The sequence below is a fragment of the Ornithorhynchus anatinus genome, chromosome 7 (assembly GCF_004115215.2).
Source record: "Ornithorhynchus anatinus isolate Pmale09 chromosome 7, mOrnAna1.pri.v4, whole genome shotgun sequence".
Classification (NCBI taxonomy): Eukaryota; Metazoa; Chordata; class Mammalia; order Monotremata; family Ornithorhynchidae; genus Ornithorhynchus; species Ornithorhynchus anatinus.
In genome coordinates this window covers 80,268,251-80,288,460 of record NC_041734.1, presented here as the reverse complement: position 1 = coordinate 80,288,460, position 20,210 = coordinate 80,268,251, and the positions used below count along the sequence as shown (strand labels likewise).

General features: G+C 57.8%; 1 protein-coding gene across 3 annotated transcripts in view; it reads right to left on the bottom strand.

Annotated features, from left to right (window-relative positions):
• Positions 1 to 376: 376 nt before the first annotated feature.
• The window catches only part of ANKRD44 (ankyrin repeat domain 44), an 89,699-nt gene continuing 69,865 nt past the window's right edge, over positions 377 to 20,210 (bottom strand). For all 3 annotated transcript variants that reach the window (XM_029068739.1, XM_029068740.1, XM_029068744.1), the window contains exons 20-28: positions 18,677 to 18,794; positions 18,004 to 18,220; positions 17,751 to 17,838; positions 16,343 to 16,426; positions 13,708 to 13,853; positions 8,894 to 8,976; positions 8,040 to 8,122; positions 5,596 to 5,687; positions 377 to 1,254 (exon numbers count right to left, since the gene is read on the bottom strand). In XM_029068739.1, coding sequence (XP_028924572.1) covers positions 986 to 1,254; positions 5,596 to 5,687; positions 8,040 to 8,122; positions 8,894 to 8,976; positions 13,708 to 13,853; positions 16,343 to 16,426; positions 17,751 to 17,838; positions 18,004 to 18,220; positions 18,677 to 18,794 — 1,180 coding nt within the window. In that variant the 3' untranslated portion in view covers positions 377 to 985. The remainder of the gene's footprint in view (positions 1,255 to 5,595; positions 5,688 to 8,039; positions 8,123 to 8,893; positions 8,977 to 13,707; positions 13,854 to 16,342; positions 16,427 to 17,750; positions 17,839 to 18,003; positions 18,221 to 18,676; positions 18,795 to 20,210) is intronic.

Below are 20,210 nucleotides of genomic sequence, written 5' to 3'. Positions count from 1 at the left end.
ACCCCGAGACCGCCGTTTCGACTTGGGTCGGGGGGGCGATCGGTTCCGATTTTCGACCGAGATGGCGTTTTCCCCGCCCTCCCCGGTAAGGACACTCTGTCGATTCAGCTTGGGCGGCGTGTGATCGGACGGTGCGGCGGACAGAGCCCGGGCCCGGGAGTCAGAAGGCCACGGGTTCTAATCCCGGCTCCGCAGACGGGCCTGCCGTGTGACCCCGGGCAGGTCGCTTCACTTCTCCGGGCCTCAGTTCCCTCCTCCGTAAAACGGGGATCGAGAGCGCGAGCCCCACGGGGGGGGGCGGGGGCCGGGTCCGACTCGATTTCCTCGTATCCACCCCCGTGCTGAGGAGGAGAGTGCCTGGCACGCATTGAGCGCTTCACAGATACCATCGTTATCATTATCCACCCCAGCGCTCAGAACAGTGCCCGGCACATAGCAGGCGCTTAACGGCTGGCATCGTTATCGTTACGGACCCCCTGGCAGTAGCCACGACCCGGGCAAGGTTTGGCAAGGTGAACCTTCGGTCCGCGGGACAGATTCCACAGGATTTGGGCCACGAGGAAAGGACGCAGAGAGGACGGGGGGGCCGGTGGGGCCATCCCGCGACTCTCGAACCCCCCCCCCCCCCCCCACGTCACGCGGACGTCGGAACGGCGGGGGAGCCGAGGGCAGACGGCGGCGGGGACCCCGGTGTCCCCGATCGCCCCCCGTTCCGGCTCGACGCCGTCCAAGAGGAAACTCCACGTGCGTCCTTTCTCGGTCTCCGCTTAAACCGAGAGGTGGTCTTCCCCGGCGACGTCCGGGGCCCGAACCCAAGTCGGAGCGTCCTCCGGGGTCCGCTTCCTCGGGAGCCGTCGGACTCCTCCGCCGGGAGTCAGCCCGCGGACCCGGGCCGTCGCCGAACCCGCCCCGCCCGGGTCGGGGAGGCCGGGCGGGCGCCCCGACGGCCCGCGCCCTCGGGGGCCGGCTCTTCCCGGGGCCGGAGTCAAAACGTCTCCGAATCCGAATCGTTTTCGTCGTCCCCGTCCTCCGGGCCCGCGGGGGTCCCCGGGGGGTCGCCCGGGGAGGCGGCCGCGCCGCCCGGCGGGGAGCCCGCGCCGAGCCGAGGCCCGCGCCGGCCGTCTTTTTTAAGAGAGGCGCAGTGGAGAGTCGTCACGGAACTGGAAGGAGAAAGGGGCGTCATGGAAGCCAAAATGAGTGCCAGGCAGGCAGCCACGTCTCCGTTGGGCACGCAGGCCAGGGCTGGGGTGTGACCTCGACACAAACGCAGACAAGGCAGTGGTTAGTACCCGGGGGCGGGGGCGGGCGCGGCAGGGAGCGGCAAACCATTCCTTCATTCGATCCTTCGTGTTTACCGAGCGCCTACCGTGTGCACGGCACCGTACTGGGCGCTTGGGAGAGGACGGTACGGCAACCAAGACCGACAACCCCCGCCCACACCGCGCTCACGGTCTAGAGGACGCAGCAACGGGGCCTCAAGAGGCCGGGGGACCGCCGGGCCACAGATGAGAGAAGCAGCGGGGCTCAGGGGAAAGAGGCCGGGCTTGGGAGTCGGAGGTCGTGGGTGCCAATCCCCGCTCTGCCACTCGTCAGCTGGGTGACCGTGGGCGAGTCGCTTCACTTCTCCGGGCCTCAGTGGCCTCATCCGGAAAACGGGGACGAAGACTGGGAGCCTCACGTGGGACGACCCGATGACCCTGGATCTCCCCCGAGGCTTAGAACGGTGCTCTGCACAGATACCAACGTTATTATTATCATCATCCATCTCTGGGGGTCTCGGGAAACAGGAGACGGGTCAGGACTGGGTGAAAAGTCGGGCCAAGTCGGTCGGTCCTACTGAGCGAACGCTTACCGCTGGGACGATAGAAGCGGCGCGGCCTAGTGGGTAGAGCCCGGGCCTGGGAGTCAGGAGGTCGTGGGTTCTAACGCCGGCTCCGCCGCCTGTCCGCTGGGGGACCTCGGGGAAGTCGCTTCGCTCCTCTGGGCCTCAGTTCCCTCATTCATTCATTCAATAGTATTTACTGAGCGCTTACTATGTGCGGAGCACTGGACCAAGCGCTTGGAACGGACAAATCGGTAACAGCTATCTGGAAGATGGGGACGGTGACCGGGAGCCCCACGGGGGACAGGGACCGGGTCCAACCCGATTTGCCTGGATCGGCACCAGAGCTTAGTACGGTGCCTGGCGCATAGTAAGCGCTTAATAAATACCGTACTGATAATAATTATTATTTTAAAAAAAAAATAACAGGCACCTTCCCTGCCCACAATCAACTTAATAATAACAATAATAAGGATGACGATGGTTTTCGTTAAGCGAATAACAATAATAATGATGACGATTTTCGCTAAGCGCTTACTATATACCAAGCACTGTTCTAAGCAGCGGGGAGATGATCGAATTAATCAGGCCGGACACAGTCCCGGTCCCACAGGAGGCTCACACTCTTATCCCCCTTTTACAGATGGGGTCGCGGGCCCAGGGAAGTGAAGTGACTCGTGCAAGGTCACACAGCAGACCCGTGGCGGAGCCGGGATTAGAACCCAGGACCTTCTGATTCCCAGGCCCGGGCTCCAGCCACTAAGCACTGACAGACGGGCGTGGGCCTAAGCGGTGGATGAAGAAAGGGAGCGAGTTCGGGTGACACGGAAGGGAGCGGGAGAAGTGTGGGCGGGAAAGGGAGGGAATCCACACGCCGAGGGGGAAGAGGCGGGAGATCTTGCTGGGGGGGGCTCTCACCTTGGGGGGACAGACACACTCACATAAGCAGCGCGGCTCAGTGGCAAGAGGCCGGGCTTGGGAGTCGGAGGTCATGGGTTCGAATCCCGACTCTGCCACTTGTCAGCTGTGGGACCGTGGGCGACTCACTTCACTTCTCTCGTCTTTATGGAGCGCCTACTGCGTGCTGAGCACTGGGCTAAGCGCTCAGGTCTACCGACTACGTCCACGCATCCATTCGATCGTCTTGATGGAGCGCCTACTGCGCGCAGAGCACTGGGCTAAGCGCTCAGGTCTACCGACTACGTCCTTCCATCCATTTCATTCAGTCGTCTTGATGGAGCGCCTACTGCGCGCAGAGCACTGGGCTAAGCGCTCAGGTCTACCGACTACGTCCATTCATTCATTCATTCATTCAGTCGTCTTTATGGAGCGCTTACTGCGCGCAGAGCACTGGGCTAAGCGCTCAGGTCTACCGACTACGTCCATCCATCCATCCATTCAGTCGTCTTGATGGAGCGCTCACTGCGCGCAGAGCACTGGGCTAAGCGCTCAGGTCTACCGACCACGTCCATCCATCCATTCATTCATTCAGTCGTCTTTATGGAGCGCTTACTGCGTGCAGAGCAATGGGCTAAGCGCCACGTCTACCGACTACGTCCGTTCATTCATTCATTCATTCGTCTTTACTGAGCGCTTCCTGTGTGCACAGCACTGTCCTAAGCGCTTGGGAAGTGCAACCGGAAGAGACGATCCCTACGCAACGACGGGCTCACGGCCCAGAGGAGCAGCGGGGCTCAGTGGAAACAGCCCAGGCTTGGGAGTCAGAGGTGTTGGGTTCGAATCCCAGCTCTGCCACTTGGCAGCTGGGCGACTGTGGGCAAATCGCTTCACTTCTCTGGGCCTCAGTTCCCTCATCTGGAAAATGGGAATGAAGACTGGGAGCCTCACCCGGGGCAACCTGATGACCCCGTATCTCCCCCAGCGCTCAGGACAGTGCTCTGTACATAGAAAGCGCTTAACAGATACCAGCGCTATTATTAGAACGGGGGAGACAGACAACGAAACAAGCAGACGGGCATCACTACCCTCAAAACAGATAAGCAGAATCAGAGATAGAGACACATCATTAATAAAATAAATCGAGTAATAAATAACATATACAAATAGGCACAAGGGCTGCGGGGAGGGGAAGCGGGGAGAGCGGAGGGAGGGAGTCGGGGCGATGATAATAATGTTGGTGTCTGTGAAGCGCTTACTATGTGCAGAGCACTATTCTAAGCGCCGGGGGAGATACAGGGTCATCGGGTTGTCCCACGTGAGGTTCCCGGTCTTCGTCCCCATTTTCCAGATGAGGTCACTGAGGGACAGGGAAGTGAAGTGACTCGCCCACGGTCACCCAGCTGACAAGTGGCAGATCCGGGATTCGAACTCATGACCTCAGGCTCCCAAGCCCGGGCTCTTTCCACTGAGCCACGCTGCTTCTCTATAACAAGACCGATTCCCAGCTTACAGTCTAGAGGGAAAGTCTAGGGGAGAGAGCCCAGGCCTAGGAGTCAGAAGGACCTGGGTTCGAATCCCACCTGCGCCACTTCTCTGCTGGGGGACCTTGGGTAAGTCATTTGACCTCTCTGGGCCTCAGTTCCCTCCTTTGTAAAATGAGGATTAAGACGGTGAGCCACATGTGGGACATGGACCGTGTCCAATCCGATCACCTTATATCTACCCCAGCGCTTAGGACAGTGCCTGGCACAGAGTAAGCGCTTAATAAATACCATGGAAAAAACAAACAAACATAAACCTGAATAGTTCACCCACGGCCTGTAACGAGCAGTTCAGAGAAGCAGCGTGGCCTAGTAGTTAGAGCACGGGTGTAGGAATTAGAAGGTCCTGGGTTCTAATTCCGCCTCCACTTGTCTGCTCTGTGCCTTTGGGCAAGTCACTTCACCTCTCTGCGCCTCAGTTCCCTCATCTGTAAAATGGGGATTAAGACCGCGAGCCCCACGTGGGACAGGGACTGGGTGCAACCCGATTTGCTCGTATTCACCCCAGTGTTTGGTGCAGTGCCCGGCACACACTAAGCGCCTAATACCAAAATCATTACTGCGTGTCTATTTGCTGTCGCGCTGTCCTCTCCCAAGCGCTTAGGACAATGCTTTGCACGGAGTAAGCGCTCAATAAATACGATTGAAGTGAATATTATTATCCGAGTGGAGTTGATGCGCCGTGCGTTTCGATCGGTGGCGCGCGACAGATCTCGGGGCTCGCCGACGCCCCGGAGCGGATCCCTGTGCCGAACCCTCCCATCTTTTCCCCACGGCTTCAGTCGTCCGAGCTCTCGCCGCGCCGTGAGCTCGGTCCTTCTCCCCGGGGAAGGACCAGCTCGTTCCCCCGAAAAAGGAAAAGCCGGCTCCAGACCCTTCCGGGAAGGAGCCGAGGGGACCGCTCCTCTCCCGGACGCCGCCGCTCGGGAAGAGGAAACGGGCAGGATCGGGGAGCGGTGATCCACCCCCGCGCCGAGGGGTATCGAAAGCCGTCGGCCGAACGCGGGGACTTTCCAGCTCGGTGAGGGAGAGTCCGTAGACGCCGCCCCGCCCGCGCTCCCGACCGAGGCCGCCCTTGTGGCTCCGGGAATTCCCGGATTCTCGCGGCCCCGCCGTGAGAGAGGTTGGAACGGTGGGCCCGGCGGCGCCGGGCCGGGGAACGGGAAACCGAGGCGGACCGGGCCGCCCTCCTCCCACTTCCCGCTCCGAGCCCGGCTCCCCCGGACCACCGTCCTCCTCCCCCACGTCCCTCTGCTCCTTCCGGATGGGAAACCCCGGCGGGGGCGAGGGCGGGGAGCCTCGGGGGACTCCCAGGTCGGACTCCACTCTTACCATTCCGGTCCAGGGCGAGCACACAGGCCCCTTTGGCTAACAGCTCCTCCACCACCTTCTTCAGGCCGTTCCGGGCAGCGATGTGCAGAGGGCTGAAAGACAGAGCCCCGGTTAAACCCCCTCTGGAAAGTTCCCGGCCCCGGGGCCGGCCCCTTGAGACCGGAGAGACCCAACTCGGTGGGAGACGTGGGCGTCGGAAGCCCAGGCCAGTGCCGAAATGGAGGAGGTCGGTGGCCAGACTTCTTCCGAGGGCGGAGAGACCCGTCGGCTTCCCGCAGACAAAGTTCCGTCTGCCTGGAGGACGGGCAGATAAGAGCGGACGGGCGAGAGCAAGGCCTGGGTGGCCATTTTGGCAGCTGGGCAGCAGCTGGGGGCCTTGAGCGCCGTGGTGATCTCTGAGGACCTGTCTAGGGCGGAGGGAGGGAGGAAAGGAGGGGCGAGGGCAAGGCCCGCCAGGCCGTTTTGGCATCTGGGCGGCACCTAGAGCTCCCGGGCGCCGTGGTCATCTCCGAGGACCTGACTCGGGCAGGAGGAGGGAGGAAAGGAGAGGTGAGGGCGAGGCCTGCCAGGTCATTTTGGCATCTGGCAGCACCTGGAGCCCCTGAGCGCCGTATGATCTCTGAGGGTCTGTCTCGTGCCACAGTAGGAAGAAAAGAAGATGTGAGGGCAAGCCCTGAGAGGCCATTTTGTCATCTGGGCAGCACCTAGGGCCCTTGAGCGCTGTGTGATCTCCGAGGGCCTATCGTGGGCAGGTGGAGGGAGGAAAGGAGAGGCGAGGGCGAGGCCTGGGAGGCCATTTTGTCATCTGGGCAGCACCTAGAGCCCCTGAGCGCTGTATGATCTCCGAGGGCCTGTCCTGGGCAGAGGAAGGGAGGAAAGAAGATCCGAGGGCGAGGCCTGGGAGGCCGTTTTGTCGTCTGGGCAGCACCTAGAGCCCTCGAACGCAGTGGTGATCTCTGAGGGCCTATCCTGGGCAGAGGGAGGGTGGAAAGGAGAGGCGAGGGCAAGGCCTGCCAGGCCATTTTGTCATCTGGGCAGCGCCTAGAGCCCCTGAGTGCCGTATGACCTCCGAGGGTCCGTCTCGTGCCACGCGGGGAGGGAAGAAGATGCGAGGGCAAGGCCCGGGAGGTCATTTTGTCACCTGGGCGGCACCTAGGGCCCCTGAGAGGCGTGGTGACCTGTGAGGGCCCGCTCGGGCAGATGGAGGGCGGAAAGGAGAGGCGAGGGCAAGGCCTGGTGGCCATTTCTTTCATCTGGGCAGCGCCTAGGGCCCTTGAGTGCCACGAGGCTCTCTGAGGGCCCGTCTCAGGTGGTGGGAGGGAGGAAAGGAGAGGTGATGATCCAGCTTGGCATTGGCACATAATAAGCACAAATACAAATAAGCCCAAATGAGAAGCAGTGTAGCTCAGCGGAAAGAGCCTGGGCTGGGGAGTCAGAGGTCGTGGGTTCTAATTCCGGCTCCGCCACCTGTCAGCTGTGGGACTTCGGGCAAGTCACTTCTCTGGGCCTCAGTTACCTCATCAGGAAAATGGGAATTAAGACCGCGAGCCCCATGTGGGACGACCTGATGCCTCTGTATCTACCCCAGCGCTTAGAAGAGTGCTTGGCACATAGTAAGCGCCTAACAAATTCCAACAACATTATTATTAAATACCCTTAAAAAAAGAAGAAAAAGGAATTGATTCCAAAACAATCTGGACACATATCATGTAGAAGCAGCATGGCCCGGTGGAACAGAGCCTGGGCCTGGGAGTCAGAAGGAACCGGGTTCTAATCCCGGCTCCGCCACTTGTCTGCTGTGGGACCTCGGTCAAGTGACTTCACTTCTGTGGGCCTCAGTTCCCTCACCTGCAAAATGGGGATTGAGACCGTGAGCCCCACGTGGGACAGGGACTGCGTCCAACCCGATCTGCTTGATTCTACCCCAGAGCTCAGAAGAGTGCCTGCCACGGAGTAAGTACCGAACGAAACCACGATTATTCACATCAAGAGCTCAAGTGCTTTTCAAATCTATCCCGAGGATTTGGCCCGTCGCCTCTGGAATTTCCGGGGAAGATGTTCTGCCCGTGAGGCCGGGAAATAGTTCCAGGCAACGTCAGCTCGGCGCTCCACACCGGCCTTCTCCCGTTGCCATGGAAACCGATCCTCCTTCTGGTCCTCCCCCTTCCACCCCCGCCTCACATTCAGGGCGACGAATGCGATTTCACTGTTCTCCTCGGTTCTGATTTTCATAGACCGGTCAGCGAAGCTGCCTCAGGGAATCGTGGGTCCCTCCGGGATCCCGTAGGTGACCCGAGCTGACATATTTCACCTTCCTTTCGATAACTCCCAACCACGTCAACCTGTTCCCGGGCGCTAATAATAATAATAATAATAATAGCGGCATTTGGTAATTCCAACCGTCATGGGGATGTTGGCTTTTTAGCAACCGGGTTAGTACTTACGTTTGCAACGCGCTATTTTTTGCATTGATGAGGTTCTGTTCCTGAATCTTGTTGAGAATTAACAAGGCACATTTCTCATGACCCTAATATCGAAACACAAAAACAGAAAAGCCCCCGATTGTTTCAAATACCGCCGATGCCGGAGGGAAACCGAAGGGGGGGGGATGCAAACGAGGAGGGGATTCAGCTCGACCCAACGACTTTAAAATGAATTCCTCCAATAAGATGCAAAAGCAAATTTCCCGGCGGTTTCCGGGGGAATATTTAAAATGCAGAACTGAAGATCTTCCGGGGGAAAGCAGAAGCGGAGAGGCCTAGTGGAGCGAGCCCGGGCCTGGGAGTCAGAAGGACCTGGGTTCTAATCCTGGCTCTGTCATTTGTCTGCTGCGGGACCTCGGGCCAGTCACTTCGCTTCTCTGGGCTTCAGTTACCTCAGCTGTACAACGGGGATGAAGAGCGAGAGCCCTTTGCGGGACAGGGCCCATGTCCGACGTGATTTGCCTGTATCCACCCCAGCGCTTAGTACAGAGTCTGGCACATAATAAGTACTTAAAAAATACCATAATTATGATCAATAATTAAGAGCTCAGTACAGTCTCTGTACATAGTGAGCGCTCAGCGTAGACGACAGACCGATCGCCCACGCAAAAGGAGCAACCATTTCCAAAGCAGAACCGCCTCTTTATCCTCCCGACGCAGAATGAGCACTCAATAGATACACCGCGTCGATTGGATTTTTCTCTCCCAGGCGTTTAGCGTTCCGCAAACATTAAGCGCTCAATAAATACCGCCGACGGACGGACCGATAGGTTACATCGAGTACCACCGAAACCACGGCCAAAGCCGTTACCTACTTTAGTTGTAGCCAGATGCAAGGAGGTGTTCAAGTCCTTATCCTTGATAGAAAGGTCCACGTCGGCAACGTTCACCAGAGCCTCTGCAACAGAGCACGGTCGACAACGGAGTGAGACGCTTCTCCTCGCCCTTCTGCTCTGCCCTTCCACGTGGATTTGCTTCCCTGAATCCCCCCACGTCCCTCAGCGCCACCGCATTTATGTCCATATCCTTTCCGATCTCCCTTCCTCCCGTCTCTCCCCGCTTCAGTCTATATTTCCCTCCGCCGCCCGGATCATCTCTCTGCGGAAAGGCCGTGGGCCTGTCGCTCTCCTCCTCGAAGATCTCCGGCGGCGACCCGTCCACCTCCGGATCGGACAGAGACCGGTCGCCGTTGGCGTCCGAGCCGTCCGTCCCCCGGCCCCCTCCGGCCTCCCCTCCCTCCCTCCCGTCCTCCTCCGTGGCAGCGCGCACGCTCCGCTCCTCCGCCGCCGCTCGCCTCCTCCCCGGGCCTCCTCCTCGCCCGGCCCGCCGTCGAGCCCCCGCCCGCGTCCTCCCGCCGTCCCGGAAGGCCCTCCCTCCTCACCTCCGCCAAACTCCCTCTCTTCCCCTCTTCAAAGCCCTACTGAGCGCTCACCTCCTCCGGGAGGCCTTCCCGGACTAAGCCCTCCCTTTCCCCCCGCCTCCCTCCCTCCCTCCACTCTCCCCCCTTCCCCTCCCCACAGCCCTTGTGCCTATTTGCACATATTTATCACTCTTATTTATTTTATTGATGATGTGTGTCTATATCTATGATCCTATTTATCTCTTTTGACGGTATTGATGCCTGACTCCTTCTTTTGTTTTGTTGTCCGTCTCCCCCCTTTTAGACCGTGAGCCCATCGTTGGGTAGGGATGGTCTCTATCTGTTGCCCAATTGTACTTTCTGGGTGCTTAATACAGTGCTCTGCACACGGTAAGCGCTCAATAAATACTACTGAATGAATAATTTATTTCTATTAACGTCTCTCCCCACTTTGAGGCTATAATCTCATCGTGGGCAAGGAACGTGTCTTGTTTATCGTTGTATTGTCTTCTACCAAAGTGCTTAAGTCAAGGGCTCTGCATGCAGTGAGCGCTCAATAAATACCACTGATTGTTTGATTGGAATCGTTGGCCCTAGGAGAGAAGAAGCACAGCTTAAGTGGCAAGAGCCCGGGCTTGGGAGTCGGAGGTCATGAGTTCTAATCCCGGCTTCGCCGCTTGGCGGCGGTGTGACTTTGGGCAGGCCACTTCATTTCTCTGGGGCTCAGTTCCCTCATCTGTAAAATGGGGGTTAACAGCGTGAGCCCCACGTGGGACAACCTGATCACCTCCTATCTACCCCAGTGCTTAGAACGGTGCTTGGCACCTAGGAAGCGCTTAACAAATACCATCATTATTATTATGATTATTAAGTCAAAAAATACCCAGCCCTGATACTCCCGAAGGAACAGAATGTCCCGTTACGCGATCACAGATCATTTGCGGGAAGGGATCTGACTGAGAACAAACACCCACAGGGAAAACCCCCCTCTTCTTGCAAAATCTCAAAGAAAAATGCCAGCTCATTCCCCAGCCTGTTGTTCCGGCGCCAGCAAATTGGCCCGATCGTTCGTTTTCCAGGTGACATTTGGCCGTTCTTTCCACATGCGCCCCTCTCTAACAGCAGTGTGGCTCAGTGGAAAGAGCCCGGGCTTGGGACTCAGAGGTCACGGGTTCGAATCCCGTCTCTGCCACTTGTCAGCTGGGGGGTCTGTGGGCGAGTCACTTCACTTCTCTGGGCCTCAGTTCCCTCAACTGGAAAATGGGGATTAATAATAATAATAATAATAATAATAATGTTGGTACTTGTTAAGCGCTTACTAGGTGCAGAGCACTGTTCTAAGCGCTGGGGTAAACAGAGGGGAAACAGGTCGTCCCACGTGGGGCTCACGGTCTTAATCCCCATTTTACAGATGAGGGAACTGAGGCACAGAGAAGTTAAGTGACTCGCCCGCGGTCACACAGCCGACAAGTGGCAGAGCCGGGATTCGAACTCATGAGCCCTGACTCCAAAGCCCGTGCTCTTTCCACTGCGCCACGCTGGATTAACTGTGAGCCTCACGTGGGACAACCTGATGACCCTGTATTTCCCCCAGCGCTTAGAACAGTGCTCTGCACCTAGTAAGTGCTTAACGAATATCAACATTATTATGATTATTTCTCTCCCCTCCTTTGGCCTCCAGAGATCATCTCTGGCACCTACCACACACCCCTCTGTTCTCCCACAGCACTTGCGTCTATTTGTACCTATTTATTATTCTATTTACTTTATGATGTGTCTATATCTATAATTCTATTTATCTGTATCGATGCTATTGATGCCCGTCTACTTGTTCTGTTGTCTGTCTGCCCCCGTTCTAGACCGTGAGCCCGCTGGGGGGTAGGGATGGCCTCTATCCGTTGCCCGACTGGGCTTTCCAAACGCTTAGTACAGCGCTCTGCACACAGCGCTCGATAAATACGATTGAAAGAATGAACGTTCTGACTCCATCTTGAATCCTCTGCCCCCTTGACACCCTCCGACCTAGATTTCCCTCTCTTCCTTAGGCCTCCAGAGATCATCTCTGCCAGCAGTTACCGTCCCCCTCTCTGTTCTGACTCCATCTTGACTTCTCCGCCCCCTCGATACCTTACGAACTAATGATAATAATAACTGTGGCACCGGTTAGGCGCTTAGTACGCGCCAAGCGCCGTCCCAAGCGCCGGGGTAGATACAAGCAAATGAGGTTGGGGCCACGGGGGGGGGGGCTCACGGTCTTAACCCTCATTTTACAGATGAGGGAACTGAGGCCCGGAGACGCAAAGTCACTCGACCAAGGTCACACAGGAGACGAGTGGCAGGGCCGGGATTAGAACCCGTGCCCTCTGACTCCGAAGGCGGTGCTCTGGCCGCTAGGCCACGCTCCTTCTCGGGTTTCTCAGATTCTTTCCTCCCTCTTCCGACTCCATCCTGACTCCTCTGCCCCCCAAATACCCTACGATCCGGATCCTCCGAGAAGCCTCGCGAGAGGTGCCCGGGCCTGGGAGTCAGAGGACCTGGGTTCTAATCCCGGCTCTGCCACACGTCTGCCGTGTGACCGTGGGCGAGTCGCTTCTCTTCTCTGGGCCTCAGTTACCTCATCTGTAAAATGGGTACCAAGACCACGAGCCCTCTGTGGGACAGGGACTCTGTCCAACCCGATTAGCTTGTGTCTTCCCCAGAGTTTAGGACAGCGTCTGGCACATAGTCGGTGCTTAAAAAATACCACCGATTTCTCTCTCCTCCTCAGGCCTCCAGAGATCCTCTCTGCTACAGCTGCTGTGGTCCTCTCTGTTCTGACTCCATCTCGACTTCTCTGCCCTCTTAATAAGAATAATAATAGTATTCGTTGAGCGCTTGCTATGTGCCAAGCGCTCTTCTAAGCGCTGAGGTAGATACAAGGTCATCGGGTCGTCCCACTTGGGGCTCACAGGCTTCATTCCCATTTCACAGAGGAAGGAACTGAAGCACAGAGAAGTGAAGCGACTGGTCCAAAGTCACAGAGGTGAGAGGTGGCGGAGGTGGGATTAGAACCCACGACCTTTGACTCCCAAGCCCGGACTCTTTCCACTGAGCCACGCTGCTTTTCTTGGACTCCCCCAGGCCCTTCTCCTCCTCCGGAAAGCCTTCCTACCTTTAGGTTTCAAGAGATTTAAGTTTGAACCTCACTTCCTCCTAGCTCTCTATTCTCCTGCTTCCTCCGCAGCGTGGCTCAGTGGCAAGAGCACGGGCTTTGGAGTCAGGGCTCATGAGTTCGCATCCCGGCTCGGCCACTTGTCGGCTGTGTGACCGCGGGCGAGTCGCTTCACTTCTCTGTGCCTCAGTTCCCTCATCTGTAAAATGGGGATTAAGACTGTGAGCCCCACGTGGGACGACCCGATTCCCCTATGTCTACCCCAGCGCTTAGAACGGTGCTCGGCACATAGTAAGCGCTTAACAGATACCAACATTATTATTATTATTATTTACCTCGTCTGTCAAATGGGGACGAAGACTGATTAACCTGCATCTACCCCAGCGCTTAGCACAGTAAAAATAAAAATAAACTGTGATATTTGTTAAGCGCTTACTATGTGCAAAGCACTGTTCTAAGCGCTGGGGGATACGAGGTGATCAGGTTGTCCCACGTGGGGCTCACAGGTTTTTTAATCCCCATTTGACAGATGAGGTAACTGAGGCACGGAGAAGTCAAGTGACTTTCCCGAGGTCACACAACTGAGTAGCGGCGGAGCCGGGATTAGAACCCGTGACCTCTGACTCCCAAGCCCGCGCTCTTTCCACTGAGCCACGCTGCTTCTCTAACAGTACTCAATTCAATAGCATTTACTGAGAGCTTGCTACGTGCAGAGCACTGTGCTAAGCGCTTGGAATGTACAAATCGGCAACAGATACAGTCCCTGCCCTTTGATGGGCTTACGGTCTAATTGGGGGAGACGGGTAGACAAGAGCACACGTTAAGCACCTCCTAAGAAATGCCGTCATTATTATTATTTTTCCATTTCCGGCCGTGGCGCTCCGAAGCGGCTTGGCTCAGTGGTAAGAGCCCGGGCTTGGGAGTCTGAGGTTGTGGGTTCTAATTCCGTCGCCACCACTTGTCCACTGTGTGACTTTGGGCCTCGGTTTACCTCATCTGTCAAATGGGGATGAAGACTGTGACCCCACGCGGGGCAACCTGATGACCCCGCACCTGCCCCAGCGCTTAGCACACAGTAAGCGCTTAACGAATACCAACATGATTATCATCATCATTACCCACGGCTCCCGCCTGCCCGTTCTGGGCCGCCATCATGAGGGCGGTCTTCCCGGAGTGGTCCACGGCGTTCACGGGGGCCCGGTGGCTCAGCAGGAGGTGCAGGCATTCCACGTGGTCGGCGAAAGCCGCGGCGTGGAGCGGCGTCCTGAGGGCGGACGGAAAACGGTCTCTTCATTCATTCGTTCATTCGACAGCACTTATTGAGCGCTTACTCTGTGCAGAGCACTGGATTAAGCGCTTGGAAAGTCCGATACCGCAATACCATGGTTATGAGTGGTATCGGAGGGGGAGACAGGCATTAATGCACATAAAGAAATAGAGAAATGAAGAAATGAGCGTGGACGTGGACGTGAGCGATGCAGGGCCGGGAGGGGGGATTCATTCATTCATTCAATAGTATTGATTGAGCGCTTACTAGGTGCCGAGCACTGGACTAAGCGCTTGGAATGTGCAAATCGATAACAGCTAGAGACGGTCCCTGCCCACTGACGGGCGCGCGGTCTAATCGGGGGAGACGGACAGACAAAAACGATAGCAATAAATAGAATCAAGGGGATGGATGACGAAAGGGAGCGAGTCGGGGCGACGCGGAAGGGAGCGGGAGGAGAGGAAAAGTGGGGCTCAGTCAGGGAATGGGCGGGGAACGTGTCTGCTAATTCTGTTTTATTGCTGATGAGGATGATGAGGGTATTCGTTAAGCGCTTACTATGTGCCCAGCACCGTTCTAAGCGCTGGGGGAGATATACGGTAATCAGGTTGTCCCACATGAGGCTCATGGGCTTCATCCCCGTTCGGCAGATGAGGTCACCGAGGCCCGAGAAGCGAAGTGACTTGCCCAAAGTCACACAGCTGACAAGTGGCGGGGCCGGGATTGTTCTCTCCCAAGTGCTTAGTACAGTGCCTGGCACGTAGCAGACGGTGAGCCCGTCGTTGGGCAAGGGATTGCGTCTATCTGTTACCGAATTGTCCATTCCAAGCGCTCAGTACAGTGCTCTGCACGTAGTAGGCGCTCAATAAATGACTGACTGAATGAATGAACAAAGTAAGGGCTTAACATATATCACCGTTATTACTATCATTTCCATATCTTGAACTTGTATATTATAAATCACCTCTTTATTCCTATTCATGTCCATTTCCCCATTTAGACCCTGAGCGCATCATACGGATAAGAATGTTGGTATTTGTCAGGCGCCTACTCTGTGCCGAGCACCGTTCTAAGCGCCGGGGGAGATACGGGGTCATCGGGTCGCCCCACGTGAGGCTCCCGGTCTTCAGCCCCATTTTCCAGATGAGGTCACCGAGGCCCGGAGAAGTGAAGCGACTCGCCCACGGTCGCCCAGCTGCCAAGTGGCGGAGCCGGGATTCGAACCCATGACCTCTGACTCCCAAGCCCGGCCTCTTTCCACCGAGTCCCGCTGCTTCGTCATGGGCAGGGAACGTGAGCGCCGATTCCGGTCTACGGTTCTCTCCCAAGCGCTTAATCCAGTGCTCCGTATGTAGTAAGCACTCAGTAGATACCACGGGTTGGTATCTGTGAGCTCCTCTAATGTCCACCTTCTCCCGGGGCCTCCATCTCGTCCATCCCAGTGCCGACTCCTGGCCCTCGTCCCGCCTCCGCCCCGGGGCGCCCTCCCTCCTCAAATCCCACAGACGATCCCCCTCCCCGTCTTCAGCAGCGTGGCTCGGTGGAAAGAGCCCGGGCTTGGGAGTCGGAGGTCGTGGGTTCTAATCCCGCCGCCGCCACGTCCGCTGGGTGACTGTGGGCAAGTCACTTCACTTCTCTGAGCCTCAGTGACCTCATCCGGAAAATGGGGACGAAGACTGGGAGCCCCATGGGGGACGACCTGATGACCCTGTGTCCGAAGCAGCGTGGTTCAGTGGAAAGAGGCCGGGCTTGGGAGTCAGAGGTCATGGGTTCGAATCCCAACTCTGCCACCTGTCAGCTGCGCGACTGTGGGCGAGTCGCTTCACTTCTCTGGGCCTCGGTGACCTCATCTGGAAAAAGGGGATTAACTGTGGGCCCCACGTGGGACGACCTGATGACCCTGTGTCTCCCCAGCGCTTAGAACGGTGCTCTGCACATAGTAAGCGCTTAACAAATACCAACATTATTACTCCAGTGCCTAGAACAGAGTAAGCGCTTAACAAATGCCATCGTCATTATTATTATTCCAAGTCTTACTGAAGGCCCCTCTCCTCCAGGAGGCCTTCCCTGACGGCACCCTCCTTTCCTCTTCTCCCACTCCCTTTCTCATCCCGCTTTCCAGCCCCGCACCACTGTCGTGTAGTCATTCATTCGATCGTATTTATCGAGCGCTGTGTGCAGAGCTCTGTACTAAGCGCTCGGGAAGTACGATTCGGCAACGGCTAGAGGCAATCCCTACCCAACGACGGGCTCAGAGCCTAGAACCAGCTCCGTCATTTATTGATTTCTACGAACGTCGGAGACCGGAGGCGCGTCGTGGGCGGCGAATGCGTCCGTCGACTGTTCCGCTGTCTCCCCCCAAGCGCTCCGCCCGGTGCCGTGCGCGGAGTAAGCGCTCAGCGGAGAGCCCGGACGGATCGATCGCCTGCCTGACGGGGCCGGGCCGGGCTCGCCCCGCCCCGAGGAGAAGCGGCCGAGTCACTCACCGGCCCTTGTTGTCCGTGCAGTTGACGATGCTGGAGTCGATGGTCTGAAGCAGCAACGAGGCACAGTTTTCATGGTCGTTCATCCTACAACCGACACGGAGACGCGGCGTTCCGCGGGAGCTCGGTTCCCTTCACGACCCCCGCCTCTCCAAGGTCCTCGAGGGTAGGCAGCGGGGCTCAGCGGAACGAGCCCGGCCTTAGGAGTCGGAGGTCGTGGGTTCTAATCCCGCCCCCGCCCCCATCAGCTGGGTGACTTTGGACAAGTCACTTCACTTCTCTGGGCCTCAGTTCCCTCATCTGTTCAATGGGGATGAAGACCGGGAGCCTCACGTGGGACGACCCGATGACCCTGTATCTCCCCCGGCGGCGCTTAGAACGGTAAGTAAGCGCTTAACAACATTATTATTATTATTATTATTATTAACAAATACCAACATTATTATTATTATGACCGAACGGCACAAAGTAAGCGCTTAACAACATTATTATTATTATTATTAACAAATACCAACATTATTATTATTATGACCGCCCTCTCCCAAGCGCTCAGTAGAGAGGAAGCTCCCCGACGGTAAGGATCACGCTTGCGATTTTTCGCCTTGGTCAAACTCTCTCATAATGTCTTCTCTCAAGCTCATTCATTCAATAGTATTTATTGAGCGCTTACTTTGTGCAGAGCACTGTACTAAGCACTCGGCAGCTCTTACCAATGCTACCGATTGACTGACTGAATAATAAATAATGATGGCATCTGTTAAGCGCTTACTGTGTGCCCGAGCACTGTTCTGAGCGCTGGGGGAGATACAGGGTCATCGGGTTGTCCCCCGTGAGGCTCACAGTTTTAATCCCCGTTTTCCAGATGAGGGAACTGAGGCACAGAGAAGTGAAGTGCCCCAAGTCACCCAGCTGACAAGTGGCGGAGGCGGGATTAGAACCCACGACCTCCGACTCCCAAGCCCGGCCTCTTGCCGCTGAGCCGCGCTGCTTCTCAACCAGGCCTCTCCATTCTGACGGCGGGCGTCTACCCGCACCGGCCAGAAGCCGCGTCGCCTAGCGGTTAGAGCCCGTGCGCCTCAGTGACCTCATCTGTAAGATCCAGATGAAGACCGGGAGCCCCACGTGGGACAACCCGATGACCCCGCGTCCACCCCAGCGCTCGGGACAGTGCTTGGCACGTAGTAAATGCTCAACAAATGCCTTTACTATCATTATCATATGAAATCTTTTAATCCCCCTCAATCACGTCTCTCACCCGGCCTTCGGGGCTCTTCCCAGGTGGCGGAAAGCCGTAGTTTTCCCGGCGAGGGGAGCGACCCCGACCCCCCGTCCCGAGCCCCGCGCCCGGCCGTCCGGGCGCCGGGTCCCTCCCCGCGTCCGGGCCCCGGCCGTTCCCGTCGGCCCGACTCACACGGCGCAGTGCAGCGGGGTGAAGGGGTTTCCGTTGAACTCGCGGAAACACTTCTGCTCCAGAAGGACCTCTAAACAGCTCTCGTTGCCTGGGGGAATCGAGGGAGGTCAGGGTTCGAATCGCGGGGGGGGGGGGTGCCGGAGAGGGTCCGCCCGGAGGCGGAGTGGGCAGGTGAGGGCAGAGGTCAAGGGTGAGGGGGGCGGGGGGTAACGGACGCCCCGGCTGAGGTCGGGGGCCGGGGGGTCGGACGCACCGTTGTAACAGGCCCAGTGCAGCGGGGTGTAGCCCTGCTTGTCGCCGAAGGAGCAGTCGTCCTGGGCGAGGGCCAGGGCGAGCAGCTCGCCCAGCCAGGCGGCGTGGCCGCGGGCGGCGGCCAAGTGCAGCGCCGTGCGGCCCCGGGCGTCCCTGCACAGGACGGACACCTCCTGCTCCAGCAGCATCTGGACGCACTCCTCGTGACCCGTCACGATCTGAAACGGACGCACGGCGCGGCCCTCCGGTCAGACCCCGGGCCCGGGGGGTCGGAAGGTCCCCGGCTCCGCCACCCGTCCGCCGGGGCGGGTCGCTTCGCCTCTCCGGGCCTCGGCTCCCTCATCCGGCAAATGGGGACGGAGACCGTCGGCCCCGCGTGGGCCGGGGACCGCGTCCCACCCGACCGGCTCGGCTCCGCCCCGGCGCTCAGTACAGCGTCTGGCCCACAGTCGGCGCTCAACAGACATCACGGTTATTACTCTTATTCTCCGTGCCCCAGTTCCCCCAACCGAAAAATGGGGACGGAGACCGTCAGCCCCACGCGGGACGGGGACTGCGTCCGGCCCCATCCGCTTGTCCCCGCCCCGGCGCTTAGGACGGCGCCTGGCACCTAGTCGGCGCTTGACAAATCCCAAATTATTATTCTTATTGGGAAGAGGAAGAGGTGAGGTCACCCCTCTGTGAAGGGCCGTGTAGCCGGTCAGGTCCACCGCGTCCACCGAGGCGTCTTTCTCCAGGAGCAGGGAGACGGCGTCGATGTGCCCGTAGGCGACGGCCAGCATCAGGGGGGTCCTGAGAGACACGGGCGGAGACGGGGGGCCGTCAGAGAAGCCCCCCGCCCCTGGATCCCCCCGGTTTTCCCCCCGGCGGCTTCCCGGTGCCCGTGAGCGGCGGGAAGACGGTCGGCTCGGCGTGGAAACCCCTCCCGCGTCCTCGAGGGACAGCGTGTGTGTGTTTGGGGGCGGGGGGGGGGTCCCAACCCCCACTGATCCCCCATAATGAGAAAGACAGCGTGGGGTAGTGGGTAGAGCCCCGGGGGTCAGAAAGTCATGGGTTCTAATCCCGGCTCCGCCGCTTGTCTGCTGGGTGACTGGATGATCTGGGGCAAGTAAATAATAATAATAATAATAATAATGACGGTATTTGTTAAGCGCTCACTGTGTGCCAGGCCCTGTACTAAGCGCTGGGTCGGATCCAAGCAAATGGGGCTGGACGCAGTCCCCGACCCACGTGGGGCTGGCAGTCTCCATCCCCATTTTACAGAGGAGGGGACTGAGGCCCAGAGAAGTCAAGCGACTTGCCCCGGGTCACCCAGAAGAGAAGTGGCGGAGCCGGGATTAGAACCCATGACCTTCTGGCTCCTGGGCCCAGGGTGTTGCCACTACGCCAGAGGACCTGGGTTCTAATGCTGGCCCCGGGACCTCGGACTTTGTGTCCAACCCGATCTGCTCGTGAGCAAATGATTCTCATTATTATTATTACCTTGTATCTACCCCAGGGCTTAGAACGGTGCTCTCTGATGGTACCGATTAAGTGCTCATTATGTGTCGGGCCCTGTACTAAGCGCTGGGGCGGATCCAAGCTAACGAGGTTGCACCCCTTCCCTGTCCCACGTGGGGCTCACAGTCTTCATCCCCATTTGACAGAGGAGGAAAGTGAGGTAACGATAACTGAGTATTTCTTAAGTGCTTACTACGTGCCAGGAACCGTACTAAGCACTCGGGCTGATACAGGTAAATCGGGCTGGACACGGACCCTGTCCCGCGTGGGGCTCACGGTCTCCATCCCCATTTTACAGATGGGGGAACTGAGGCCCGGAGAAGTGAAGTGACTGGCCCAAGGTCACACAGCAGACAGGGGCAGAGCGAGGATTGGACCCATGACCTCTAGCCACTAGGCCATGCTGCTTCTTAATAATAATAATAATAATAATGTTGGTATTTGTTAAGCGCTTACTATGTGCCGAGCACTGTTCTAAGCGCTGGGGTGGACATGGGGGAATCGGGTCGTCCCACGTGGGGCTCACGGTCTTCATCCCCATTTTACAGATGAGGTCACTGAGGCACCGGGAAGTGAAGTGACTCGCCCAAAGTCACACAGCCGACGAGTGGCAGAGCCGGAGTTCGAACCCATGACCTCTGACTCCAAAGCCCGGGCTCTTTCCCGTGAGCCACGCCGCTTCTTGCGAAGAACTTACTATAGACTAAG